At 34.4% G+C, this 14,343-nt stretch overlaps 1 protein-coding gene across 3 annotated transcripts in view; it reads left to right on the top strand.

The window, feature by feature from the left end:
• Scaf8 (SR-related CTD associated factor 8) overlaps positions 1-14,343 on the top strand; it is a 200,664-nt gene that overhangs the window by 23,626 nt on the left and 162,695 nt on the right. For all 3 annotated transcript variants that reach the window (XR_007109376.1, XM_047557398.1, XM_047557399.1), the window contains 2 exons: positions 6,359-6,442; positions 9,002-9,046. Coding sequence is in view for 2 of the 3 variants with exons in the window: in XM_047557398.1 (XP_047413354.1) it covers positions 6,359-6,442; positions 9,002-9,046 (129 nt within the window). In the remaining variant the exon portion in view is untranslated. The remainder of the gene's footprint in view (positions 1-6,358; positions 6,443-9,001; positions 9,047-14,343) is intronic.

The raw sequence follows: 14,343 nt of genomic DNA, 5'->3' as shown, positions 1-14,343 counted from the left end.
ACCGGCAGGGAAAACTGGGTAGTTGAAGAGCCCAAGCCTAGAGAGCATGCAGCTGTGGTCTTCTGACCTGAGCATGGAAGTGGGAATCATCAGGTCAAACAAAAGTAAGGTCCCAGAATCAACTTTCATTCTTCTCCAGCATTTTCCACTGTTAAAACCCTGATGTGTTTTGTATCCTGATTCAGATTTTGAGAAAACGGAGAGAATTCTATTTGTTTCTTGGTGACTGACTTGTTAACAAATATGATGATATCTGGGGTTTAAGTGAAACTTGGCAGTTTTAGTAGTAAGCATTGTTACAGCAGTAAAAGTAAGTTACCTGTTGGATAATTATTAGTGAATTTTTACTGTATATCAGGCATCGTATCATATCTTGTGGATCTAAAGATGGATTCAATAGTCTCTTCACGTATGCTGAATTATTTGTGGAAGTTTGTTAAAAGCCTCGAATGCGCTGGCAGCATTCCATCATTATATATTTATCATTTCTTTTTTCCTTGTTTCTTTTTCTTCAGTGCTGGAATGAACCCAGGCTTTGGCCTGCTGTGCCAGCTCTCTACCTCTGAGCTACATTCCCAGCTCTTACATTCATTCTTTTCTTTGTTTTTAAAAATTTTTTAGTTGTAGATAGACACAGTACCCTTATTTATTTATTTTTATGTGGAGCTGAGGATCCCCAGTGCCTCACACATGATAGGCAAGCACTCTACCACTGAGCTACAACCCCAGACCTCATTATTTTCTTAAACTACTGACTGTTATAGTGACATTTATAAAATTCTCAGCAGGTGTTCTTTGTTGGAAGTCCTGGAGGAATGAGTTTGATGCTTAGGATTAAGTGATAGTATAGAACATAGAAATTGGAGGCAAAACTAGAAGGGAAATTGAATGATGACAAACTGTCCCTGAAATCATGTGATAGATTCTCATTAGTTTAATAAATGTTAAAAATTTTGTGTTTCAGTTAATTAATTCAAAAGAACTTTAAAGTAACCTAGTTAATGAAATTAAACACAGAAGTTTTATCTTTGTGTACCACAAAACTAGTCATATAACAGTGAAATTAGATGTCAGTATGTCACTGAGGGTGGACTGAGGAGGTCCAGAGAAGGGTCCTCAACTCAGAACAACTGGGTCCTTGGCAAGTACTATAGAAAAGAATTTCTAATGTGTTAACTACTTTGGCACAGAGATTTGTTTAGGACAAGGGAGAATGTGAACCATGATGAGAGTGAGAGATGCTTTTAGAATCTTTGGGTTCTTTTAAAAAAACTTGGTAAGGAGTGGGCATGGGAAGTATGTGGGGATATCAGTTTGGTGATCACAAGACAGTTTATGGTGGTCTTCTCAGCTGTGGTCTTCTGACCTGAGCGTGGAAGTGGGAATCATCAAGTAAAACAAAAGTAAGGTCCCAGAATCAACTTTCATTCTTCTCCAGCATTTTCCACTGTTAAAATCCTGATGTGTTTTGTATCCCGATTCACGTTTTGAGAAAATGGAGAGAATTCTATATCTATTGCTAATTCTTGATGGCTTATTGCACATCTGATGAGAGTTGGTTGATGGGAGTATGTTGATGTCTTCTCCATTATCCGATCAACAGATTACCTTGGGAAAGTACCCTATGTTTTAGGTTTCTGGGAAAATATCTTATATTCTAGGTTTCACATTTCCCATTGCTCAATCTCTTCTACAAATACGTGTGTTCCTGGGCTGGTTAACAGCGCACAGGGCATTTTTCATAAATGTGAATTTCCAGTAGGTTTAAGATTGTGAGTAAAGATTTGTAGATTTCCCCAAAATTTGGGAGTGACAGGCCTTGGAAAGAGAACTGGCTCAGGGAGTAAAGGTATGAGGAACTTAGTACAAGACTTTAAAATTAAAGTTCTGTTTTTCTTGTCTTTTGTCTCATTTCTTCCTATCTTTTATTTCTTCTGTCCTAAGTCAAGTAGACTTTTGAGACGTTTGCTTCTGCTAGCAAAATAAAAACAACAGCAAAATCTCTAGAACACAAGGCAAGAAGGGAGAAACCTGTTAAATGATCCATTTTTGATAAAAAGTAATTACACAAACTAGATGAATCACTGTCCTGTTTCTGGATTCAAGGAAAATGTACTTTGTGAATTCTTGAGTAAGGCACCTTTTGGGAAAAATTATTTCTTAACAAATTTCTAAAAAGACGATGTCCTAGGCAAAATATCTGTCAGCTTTCTTTAAAAGTTGAGGACTTAACTGTTGAATCAGTAAAGGTGATTAGGGAAGAAATGGATGAAATGATCTCAGCTTTCTGTTGATCAGATTTATTAAATGGAACTTTTAGAGAATCTAGAAAAATGGTTAGTTGGAAGCTTATGTATTAAGTCTTTGAAGTGTATTACTCAATGTTTTTCTGAGTAATACCTTAAATGTTTGCAGTGTGGAATTTTAAAAGGAGGATCTTGAATGAAAGCTCTATCTTCAGATTGTTGAATGTCCATACTCCTCCAGCTTCCTGTGCTGGGGATTGAACCCAGTACTTAAAGTATGCTAGGCAAGTGCTCTACCACTACTGAATGCTATATATCCCCAATCCGGAATATATTTTTGGAATCTCAGTTGTATTTTGCCAACCCACCCCTCAAAAAGCAAGCAAAGTTTTGGTCTGATAGAATATAGACTAGTGCTTGATTGGAATTCAGAGCCTTTGTTACACAAAATGAAAGAATGTGTTGTCAACTATAAAACAACTTGATACCACTTCCTTACCTAGTAATATAAATATAGTTGTGCCTCCAAATGGCTGAGTGAATGTTTAATGGATACTTGACTAGGACTCATTTAAATGAAGAATGCCTACCAAAGAAAAGGATTTTTAATAATGACTAATCTTTGTTGAGCAAATTCACTGTGCTCCAAAAGCTTTGTGGGCTATGTTTCTATGAACATGTTTCTTTTTTTGTTCAGAGGGTCAGCAACTTTTCATAAGGTAACATAGTTGAAATTCAAATATAGGTTTTCCTGTTTAAAGCTTTTGCATTACTGAGTCTTGTATTTGTCTATTTTAATTTACTCTTAACAAGTAAATAGTCTTCACTGAGTCTTGTATTTGTCTATTTTAATTTACTCTTAACAAGTAACTAGTCTTCACCAGATGTTGGATAGGAAAAAAAATTAGAATCTCAACAAAAAAGATAGGGTTTCTGTTCTTAGATCTTATTTTCTAGAAAGAGGACAAGAATGGATCTCAGATGGGTCCTCTGAGAAATTCTGGAAAATTGACCTTTACTTTACCTGGCTTGTTGAAAAACCATAGAACGTTTTGTTATTTTGCATCTAGTGAATATACTTGGATACAGGTACATTTTCTAAAATAGGTAGGAATTACAGTATAGTAATGAGTATATACAATTATATTAAAATTCCCTGTTGGACATAGTAGGCATTTGGTTTACAGTTGGTGTAAGATCTTAAGAATCTCAGCTTAAGAGTTCTTAGTATCTGATGGAATCTAATCTTAGGCAATATCATTAGCAGTTGGGTCCCGTTGTAGGAAATTAAAGGGTAAAGAATGTTTGTACTTGTAATCGAATTGATTCCAGTTTGAATAGCAAGTGGTGCATATATTTACCACTTGGTAACTTAAATTGCTTTTAAGAAACTTAACATCTTTTGTTCATTGGTATCAGTTACTATCGTCCTTGTGGCAGTCCTTTTTTAAAATCAAGTATTAAATAATCATACAAGTAAATATCAAATTATCGCAGTGAATGCTTCAAAAGTAAGTGTAGAGCAGTGAGCCCATAAAGGGGGAAGTCTTGATCTTGTTGGGGAGATAGGGAACCCTTTTCCTCATTAGGTGGTGCTTTGCTTAAGAAGTGTTTTCAAGGGGCTGGGGAGATAGCTCAGTCAGTAGAGTGCTTGCCTTGCAAGCACAAGACCCTGGGTTCGATCCCCAGCACCCCCCCCCAAAAAAAAAAAAGTGTTTTCAGGCAACGCCATCAGCAGAGCCAAAGCAATCACAGAGGTTCTTGGTCACCGGTTCTTTGCAACCATGCTATAAATATTTCTAGACCAGTTGCACATAGTTGCAGGCAGGAGTTTATTAGTAGGGAAAGGAAAAGGAAAGAAGGAACACTCTTAAGGGAGAAAGGAAGAGAATGGGTCTTCACAGAGAAGTGGCCCCTCCTACCCTCCTTTTTTATTGGGAATCCCAGGGAAGTTTCCAAAGAAACCCACCCAGGCCCACCTTTTGACTTTTGACTGACAGCAGGATTGCATCAGACTTTGAAGTCCCACTGCACATGGTCTTACCCCTTCCCCATGGAGGGGAGATTTACTGTTGAAATGACGTGCTAAATATCCAAGGCAACTCACCTTGGCCCATGCTGACTGATTTTGATCAGAACTCGGTTCTATGGAGTTTATGACTGGAGGCTTTGCTTCTAATAATCCTGCCTCCTTGAGTCGTGGAATCTGGTCTGTGTAAAGGTCACAAAAGTCCCCCTTTCAAAGTAACTTGTGTTCTCATCAGGGAGGAGCCTTTGGGTCCACATTTCTTCTGCAGATAGCAGGTCGTTTGTTGAGGAATGTAGCGTATCCTGTTGACTTAAGCTGGTCAGGGCCAGAGTGGCCTCAAGTAAATTGTTGTGCAAAAGAAAGCATGTGGAGGTCAGTACATAGGCCCATTCTATAGAATTTTCCCCATAACCTCATGATCCCACCATTCTTGTCTGTTTGCTACCTGTCTGAAAGACATTAACTACTGGGGAAGCCATGGTGAAGAGTATCTAAGTAGAGGGAACTAGCCTCATTAATTTGGGACCCAGGGAACTTGAGATTGCGGGGGCAGGGGAGATTATTTGTGCCAGGAGCAGAGAGGGGCCTATGAGCATGGTATAAACTGAGGCTGGAGTATAAACAGACACAGAAGTTGGAGCAGGCAGGGCCTTATATATGCAGACTTTTTTTTACTTATTGTTTATCTAAAGAGAAATCCCTGACCTTTAATAAGGGATGGGGGGAGTGGTTTTGAGTGTCAGTCATCTGATCAAGATAGTTTTAAAAGGAGTTGTAAATGTGGTGAGGAAAATAGTCCACATCCATTTAGGTGTTCTCCAGGTGGGTGATGAAGGTAATTTGGACTGTTGTCATGGAGGTGGTGACTAGGGAAGGAAGAGGAGACAAAAATGAGAAAACTGCAGATTCCAGAGATAAGGGGGTGAAAATGAATAGAATTTGAAGTCTGTTCAGGTAGGTTTTACAGTGTTTTAATGGCAAAGCCTAGTTTCCAAACTTTTAAATTATTATACCGATTATAGTTACTGAGTACAATGAAAAAATTTTTTTTGACTGGAGATTAAACTCAGGGATGCTTTACCACTCAGCTTACATTTCAGTCCTTTTTTAAATTTTGAGTCAGGGTCTTGCCTTCCTTAGCATCCACAGGTGCTGGGATTAGCTCCACTGTGCCAGACCCACAGTTTTAATCAGCATCCATTTATTCATAGTCATTTGTCTGTTGCCTAATTTCTCTAACACGTCTTTAACTGCTTTCTTTCTAAGCACTTTTATTCTTTGCTTATGTAAGAAATTTCAAAATAAAGATTTTTTGGGGGCGGGATTCTTGTTAAACTTTGGATCCCTTGATTAAAAAAAAAAGTATACCATAAAAATCAACCAATTTAGTGTACAATTCAGTGACTTTGTTTTATTCACCAAGTAGTGCAATCATCACTACAATTGACTTTAAAATATCTTCTTCACTTCCAAAAGAAATATTTATCATTAATAGTCATTCCTCATTTTTCTTGTTTAACTTAGTAAAAGTAAAATTTTTCTAAGCGTCACACATTTTGTAGCATTTATCAAAAATTTCATTGAACAGATAAAACATTTTATTCATTCATCAGATGATGAACATTTGGGCTGTTTCTGCTTTTTAAACGGAATTTTAATGAATTTTTGTATATGATAACGACCATGTACAAGTTTTTAGGTGAACATTTGTTTTCAACTTTTCCGCGCATGTACCTTGGAGTGAAATTGGATCATTTGATAACGTTACTTTTTTGAAGAAACTACCAAAATGTTTTATAAAACCACTACAAAATTTTACATTCCCACCAGCAATGTATAATATCTCTACATCCTTGCTGATACTTGTTTACTGTCTTTCTTACTATAAGCAAAGTACGAAATGATAGCTCATTGTAATTTTGATGTGTTTCCCTGGTGACTAAAGATATTGAACTTGTTTTTTAAAAGAAAAGCAGCACTTTGATTTCATTGAGAATATAAAAATGGAAATGTTGGTAATTTCATATCATTGCTTGGAGACAATTAATTTTGCTATATTTAAAATTTGTTCTTTTTTCATCAGTTGTATTCCTTGAATGACTACAAACCACCCATTTCTAAAGCAAAAATGACCCAGATTACAAAGGCAGCCATCAAAGCTATTAAGGTGAGTAATAAATTTTACTCTCTGTTTTAGAAGAAAATACCACTTTAGTATTTTGAAGGAGAAGTAATTTTTATAGATTTTATATATTTCCTCCTGTGAATTTTTAATATATGTTCAGTATGTAAAAGAAAAAAAATGTGTATTACTTACAAACCCTTCCACGTGATCACTTAACTTTCAATATTTATCCTTCTATAAACTTTGAAGCAACTAGTTTTCCTTAGGTGATATTTTGGACATAGGCCACATCATGGAGATTTTCAACTTTCGTCACACTGACTTTGTAGGATCTTAAATACAAATTAGTAAAACTTCTAAATGAAAATTAATGTATTTTTTTCTTACTGATTCTGTATAGATTGAAAATGGACTACTGTGGTTAATAATTGGACCTTGTTGTATGTAAGGTGCTTGAACTGTGGAAAGAGAACACAGAGATAGGTTTTTGAACCTATGTTCAGGAAAAGATTGGATCTTCTAAAGAAATATACATAAAATTTCATGACTAAAGGATCTTTTGAAGCTCAACCAATCACTTTTCCAAGAAGTTCTTCTCCCTAGAGCTAAGATTCTCTGCTTTAGGAGGTCTCTTAAAAATGAGAATGAATGGTTATTTTTGACTAACTCAGTCTTAACCGGTGAATATTTAGTGAATGTTTTTCTAGTATGAATTAAAACATCATCCATAATTAGACGTATCAACTATATAAATTACCTTCTGGATAACAATATATAACATTTAATAAATTTATAATTTATATATAATTTCCTATTTACTAATAATCGCTATTGAGATAAATTCAGATAATTGGTTGATTTTGCTGTTTTCTTATAGCTAAAACTTAGTTTTCAGATTTGTAGTATCTTAATGAATTTTTTATATATGACCAACCATGTACAAGTTTTTAAACATCATTATAGTTAAATTCTCAATACTTACATACAGAAAATCAAAGACGGGGTAAGGACAGTTATCACATTTAAACTAGAGAATTTTTCCAGGAAGCGATCCCTCCCGCCCCCCTGTATCTGGTAGAGTTAGTATATAGAATGAATTGAATCTCTTGTACTTTATCTATATTATTCTCCATTGTGATATGATTTTTATGATCAGGATCCCAGGAATATATGAACATATATATTGCCATTTTCATCTGTAAAAATTAGAAGTTGGTGTATTTATGCAACTTTTCTGAGCAGAATACTTTAAAGATTCAGTTACATACAGGTGCTAACCTTTTTTCCTATTTTCTGATGTCAGAAAGAGATAAGAAACTTAAGTTATTTGCTGGAATTTGAATCTAGGTTTCTGTCAGTCAAGAGTCTCTTTGTTTTTATGATACACCATACTAATTTGTACTGATGATTTTAATTTTGAAAATTTCTAACAGAAGTTGCAAAATATTTCAATAAGCAACAAATTTTCTTCCCTGAAATTCACAATTATTAACATTACCACATTTGCTTTATTTCTACCCACATGCATGTACATACACACTTTTTGTTTTATTTTTCTGTTGGATTCATTTGATAGTTTCAAACTTCATTCATAATACTACTTTATCTTTATATACTTGAATATCTAAGAACAAAGACATTCTCCTAAACAGCCATAGTATAAGGATCACATGTAAGAAATTTCTTTTTTGATAAAGTACTGTTACCTAATCTACATAGTCCTTACACACATTACAACAGCACTGACTTTAGTTCTCATGTCTTTTTAGTCTTAAGGAAGTGTCCCTTATAAAACATAACTCATTATGCAGTTTAATTTTTCAAACAAAATTATGCTATTACCATGGCATTACAATTGGATATTGAAATTTATTTTAACTTAATAAAATTTATTAAACATAAATTCTAGATTCTTTTTTGTTAAATTTATAATTTCCATTCTATTTATTTTCAGTTTTATGCTTAGTGTTGTATTTTATAAAAATTATGTTTTCTCACAATTGATAGAAGACCATTTTTAATTTTTAATCCATGTGTTTACTTCCTTTCTAATCTATTTTGTATGGTCCATTAGGACATTATACATTTCCATGTCTTAAATATTCCTGTAGTTCATTTTCTAGGAGAAGCAGGAGATAATAAGGTTGAAAACAACTCTGTTATATACATATTTGTTAATGCTGTAGGTTGATAAAATGACTTGATTTTTCTAGTATTACCCTTGCTTTTGCTGATACCTATAGGACACCTGTTCTTTTCTTTCCTTGAAAATAAGAAAATACATCTGCCATTTTCTATATCACAAGTATTTTGCTGTCAACACAAGTTTGTCAAAGTATGGTTTCATAAAACTTTAATAGTATTCTTTTATATCTATGTTAAATAACACATTTTAGACATACTGACCATATATCTATTTTAAGAATTGCTTAAGAAATTATATATCACAGCTAGTTGGTTGTAAAAGGTGAGTGGTGTAAATATTTATCTTGAAGATTTAAATGATTTGATGGGCCTTTTGAGCCATGTTAAAGCCTATGATTGGCAGGAAAATCTACTAAAAGTGATTTTAAGACCTACTTTTTTTTTTTCTTCTTTCAGTTCTATAAACATGTGGTACAGAGTGTTGAGAAATTCATTCAGAAAGTAAGTATATGCTTTTAATACATAGGTTAAATGTACTGTAATTGTATATTAGTGGCTGTGCTGTTCTCCTTTAAATTAAATACCTAAGGTTGTTTTGATGGACTGTTAAAAAGTGATTCCAGTCATTTTATTTTCTAATTAAGAGAGAAAAATGAAAATGCCTTTTGGATAATTGTAAAATGATAGTTTTTGGGCAGATACTTCTGTAAATTTACATTGCCATAGTAAGCATGCATTCCTTGAAAATAATTATGTCAATATGACTGATTTTTAATGGAGTATAAATCTGTTATTTTATATAACCTTTAGATTCTCACTTGTCATCTCAAGCTGTATGCTTAGAAAGCAACTCTCTTTATATAAGATGGATAAAATACTGTATGTTTTTCTTCTGTACACACTGCTGATCATTTTATCTGATCCATTAGGACATTGAAAATTGCTACATCTTATCATATAGACCTGCAGTTTCATTTTCCAGGGGAATCACAGGAGATAAAGTCGAAAACAGCTGTCTTACATACATTTAGTAATGTTTTTGTAACCAGAGACTGAGACAATTGTAGTTTTTAGTACACCTGTTAGTGATCATTCTCTATTGATGTCACACTTTCTGGCAGGAGTACTTAAGAATTACTTCCTTATTAGGGGATATACTACAGGAAATCAGTACCTTCCTGACTTGTGTTTAGGCTTATCTGCTATCTATATTCACGTGTCTAGGTATAAGCAGAGGCAGTTTGAGAATCAGAATATATGGCATTAAGGATTTAGCGAGGTTGCAGTGTCACAAAAATAGTTGACTCAGAGAAGAGGAGTCAAGGTGAGATTTATGTCAGTAAACTAGGTAGCCTTGAGTAATTCAACCTGTAGTTGATTCTCGCTTTTTCTTTTTCAAGTGGTCTTTTTCTCAATACTTAAGGTATTGGTTAAGCACACTTGGAGATTAGTTAATTTACATAATTTGAAGATAAGACATGAATAAAATAATGTGCTATTTTAGGTAAATCAAACTATAAAACAAAAATGCTAGTAATTGAAAGATTTCATCAGTCTAAAGCAAGTCTTAAGTCTTTTATCTAAAGCAGCACCACTTAAGCTTTGTTGTTTGTAGGGTTTGGTAGGGATCTTGTTACAGTGGAGATTCTGTTTCACTCTGTGTGGAGCAGCCTAAGAGCCTGCATTTCTAATAGTCTATATAATGTCTTTGCTGTTTGTACAGAAGTTAGAATTTGAGGAATAGGGTTTAAAGGATAAATGTGAATTTGTGAAAAAAAATGTTGATTGATTTGATTTGGGGCAGAGGTAGTTTTAATAAGATATTTCAGAATTTTAGGAAGACCTGTAGTGATCACTTATTCCATTGTTAGGTAATTGTATCATCTGTCTGAAGAAGCAAGTCTGTATTTGTGGGTGAAATGTAATTGCTTTGTACCTACCCCGGTTTAAATCAGAGATTTAGCAATGGGTCTTTGTAAGGGTTAACTTAAATTGTTGGTGTGTGTCTGGACAGGGGGATTTTCCCCTGAGATAGGGAGTTGTGTTGCCAATGCTGTCCTCTTGTCACAGTCTCCTGAGTAGTTGGGATTACAGAGGCATACTATTGTCCCTGGTTAGAATCCACATCCCCCCCCAATCTGCCCCCCAGGTGCTGGAGGTGGAACTCAGGGCTTCACACTGAACTCTACCTCTAACTGTATTTTTAATTGATCTTTTAAATTTTCAAGTTTAAGTATAGATTCCCATGTAATTAAATTAAGAATAGATTAAATAACATAGAGATTCCCTAAACCTTCATTCTATTTCCTTTGATGGTAATATCTTATACAGATTGACTATACCTAATCTGAAAATCCTACATCTGAAATACTGCAAAATCCCAAACTTGATGAAGCAACAATTGGAAAATTCCACATCTGACCTTGTGATGGGTTGTAGTCAAAATGCAGACACACAAAAAATACTATATAAAAGTACTTTCAGATTATGTATATAAGATGTATGTAAAACATACATCCTGTTTCGACTTGGGTTCCATCCTTATTAGCTATACGCATATATTCTAAAATCTGAAAACTCCAAAATCCAAAGAAGTCCAATATCCAAAACACTTATGGTTCCAAAGCATTTTGTATGAGGAATACTCACCTGGTATACATGTGGTATAGTGTTGCTGTCAGCACATAATTGATAGTCACCTTATTGACACACCAGCCTTATTCAGATATTGCTAGTTTTACATGACTGATTTTAGTTCCATGCAACTTAATAATATCTGTGGATTCATGTAACCATTACCACAGTCAAGATACAGAACAATTCTTCATCACAAAGATTTTTTGTGTTTCAGCTCTTCTCCTGTCATCCCTAATTCCTAGCATTCACTAATATTATCTCCTCTTGTAATTTTACATTTCTAGAATATTTTAAGTGAAATCTTGATCTGTAGCCTTTTGAGATAGGCGTGTTGTACTCAGTATAATTCCTTTGAGATGTAGCCAAGTAATTGTATGTATCAAATAGTTTCTTTTTAAAAAAAATTTTTTTAAATACATTTTATGTATGTATGTATGTATATGTGTATGTATGTGGTGCTGTGGATCAAACCCAGTGCCTCACACATACTAGGCAAGTGCTCTGCCACTGAGATACAACTGCAGCCACTCAGATAGTTTTTACTTTTTTATTTCTGGGTAGTGTTCCATTATATGGTTGTGCCACAGTTTTAGCTATTTACTTATTGCAGATTAGCAGCGTTGTTTCCAGATTTTGACTATTAATGTATAAAACTGCTAGGAACATTCATATGTAATTTTTTGGTGAACATAAGTTTTCATTTCTCTGGGATAGGAAGTCATGTTTTCATTTCTTAAGAAACCCTCAAACTGTTTTCTAGAAGGGCAATATCATTTTATATCCCCATTATGTGTCATAAAAATATAATGCTGGTAAGGGAGAGGCATGCCTGCAGCTTTATGTTATGTTAACTATCATTCCATGTTTGGGTCATGAAAGATTTATAGGTGGTGATGATAAATGACAAATTAACAATAAAGATGACTTCCTGTGAGCTAGGAAAAACTGAAAGAATATTCTGGCCTTTGGCCTTTGTCTTAATGAATTTTGCCAAAAAATCATCCTATGTTCTGATTTTGACTAACATTCATGAGACAGAAGCAAATACTTGGACAAATTTTAGAATTGTTATTTGCATTATAAATAACTGATTTAATTATCCTGAGTGATAAAGAAAATGCATTTTTTTGGGTTCAGAGACCTTATGATTTGCTGACTTTACTACTACCATTATAGTTAACCATTCTATTTGCTAGCTTGAAATGCACAAGCTAAATATTTGTTCAGCTACATTCCTAAAATAGGTAGACTTTAGCCAACTCTTTTGAAATTATCTTCCTTTGTACATGAGTACTACAAATGAATCGGTTCACTAAATTCAGAATGAGATTGAAAGTTATCACTCAAAACTGTTTCTTTTAATATAATCTAGATACTAAGTTTCAAGCGTATACATTTGATGACATGTGGCTTCTCCTAGATACCATAAGATTACCAAAGCATTTTATCTTCCTAGACTCTAATAATAGTCGGTAGATGAACCACCGTTACCTTTATTTACAAGTTTTTGACCGTGTTTAACCTTCAGTTTTCTTTCTGTGTTATTAGAACAGTGAGAACAGGGAATGTGGTTTGAATCTTGTAACACACACCTTTTTTTTTTTTTTTTTTTTTGGTGGTGCTGGGGAATTGAACCCTGGGCCTTGTTCATGCAAGGCAAGCACTCTACCAACTGATCTATATCCCCAGCCCCTGTAACACACATTTACTCAATAATACATGGAAATATTGTGTTAAACACTTTATATAGGCATTACCATAATGAAAGATTTTGATTTGGTAGTTTTATGCACATTGTTAGAATCTTTGTAGTGAGTATAATATTTTTAGATGAAGCCAAAACAGTTTGTCATCTTTTGGTATATTTTTCTGCCCAGCGACATTCCCCCAGAGGAAAGGTAGAGTCCATATTGAAAAATGGTCGTTACATTTATTTAACCTTTGTTGTTTTGTTTCATGTAGGGTGTAGTATTCCTTAATGGTGGACTTTTATCCTGGGTACTGTCTTACCCTTGGGGTAGTGCACATAAGGATTTGCACTATTGGGCCCAAATAGTTTGAAAGGAACAAACTCACAGATTCTTACTTTGCACATGTGCTTTTTACCAGAAATTCTTTGCCCTGGGGTATTTTAGATAAGTTCTGTGTCTCTCAATCCATAAGTTGCATTTCAAATATATCTTGACCTTATCTGTCATCCTGGGTCATCACAGTATGAGAAACTTGTGCCTGTTGTGTGTGTTTATGTGTCTGTGTATTAAGAAACCATGAATGTTTATGTAATTATTTTTTTGTTATGCAGTACACACACACACACACACACACACACGCACAGAGTACAGAAAACAACATATATAGGTGAATTTTTACCAAGATAAAAACCTGTGTAGTTCCCAGTCATTTGAAATCAAACTATGACTGATGTGCCTGTCATCCCAAGTGCCTCTTCTTGATCACATCCTCTACCCAAGTAACCATAGTCAGACTTTTATGTTAGTCACATCTTTGCTTGGTGTTATAGTTTTATTTAAAATAAGTGCAATTTCACCATTTAGAAAATATTAGTTTCTGTGATCAAACCCTCGTATATAAGACTTTACGGGCTGGGGATATGGCTCAGTTGGTAGAGTGTTTGGCAAGCACAAGGCCCTGGGTTCAATCCCCAGTACCACAAAAAAAAAAAAAAAAGGCTTTAAATATTTAATACTGTGTGTTACTCCTGTATACATGGAAAAAAAGTTGTTTTACTTTTCCTAGACCAGTATGGCTGTTAATTTCTCTACCATGACAACCTGACATGGTGAACTGTGAAACCTTGTCCAAAGTTGACAGCAGAACTAAAGTTTCCATCCAAATTCATACATGTGCATGTGCATGCACACACACATTAGGTTCTTCAGTTATCTGGACAAAATTATTATAGAGACATCCAGCACATTCCATTAATAAAGAGATCCCAAGTCCACCCCCCCAGCACACTTCTGAAAGCAGCAAAGTTCCCTTACTATAATACCTGGAAACAGTTTTTAAAGTTTCTCAGTTTTCATCTGGAAAGAAAACATTCTAGAATAATAGCATTAAAAACAGCTCTGATAAAGCATGGTTGCTACTTTATATCTTAATGCAAATGTAAGATATTTTATATTTACAGTTGTGATACA

The sequence above is a fragment of the Sciurus carolinensis genome, chromosome 7 (genome assembly GCF_902686445.1).
Source record: "Sciurus carolinensis chromosome 7, mSciCar1.2, whole genome shotgun sequence".
Taxonomy (NCBI): domain Eukaryota; kingdom Metazoa; phylum Chordata; class Mammalia; order Rodentia; family Sciuridae; genus Sciurus; species Sciurus carolinensis.
This window is presented reverse-complemented; position numbering and strand designations above follow the sequence as displayed.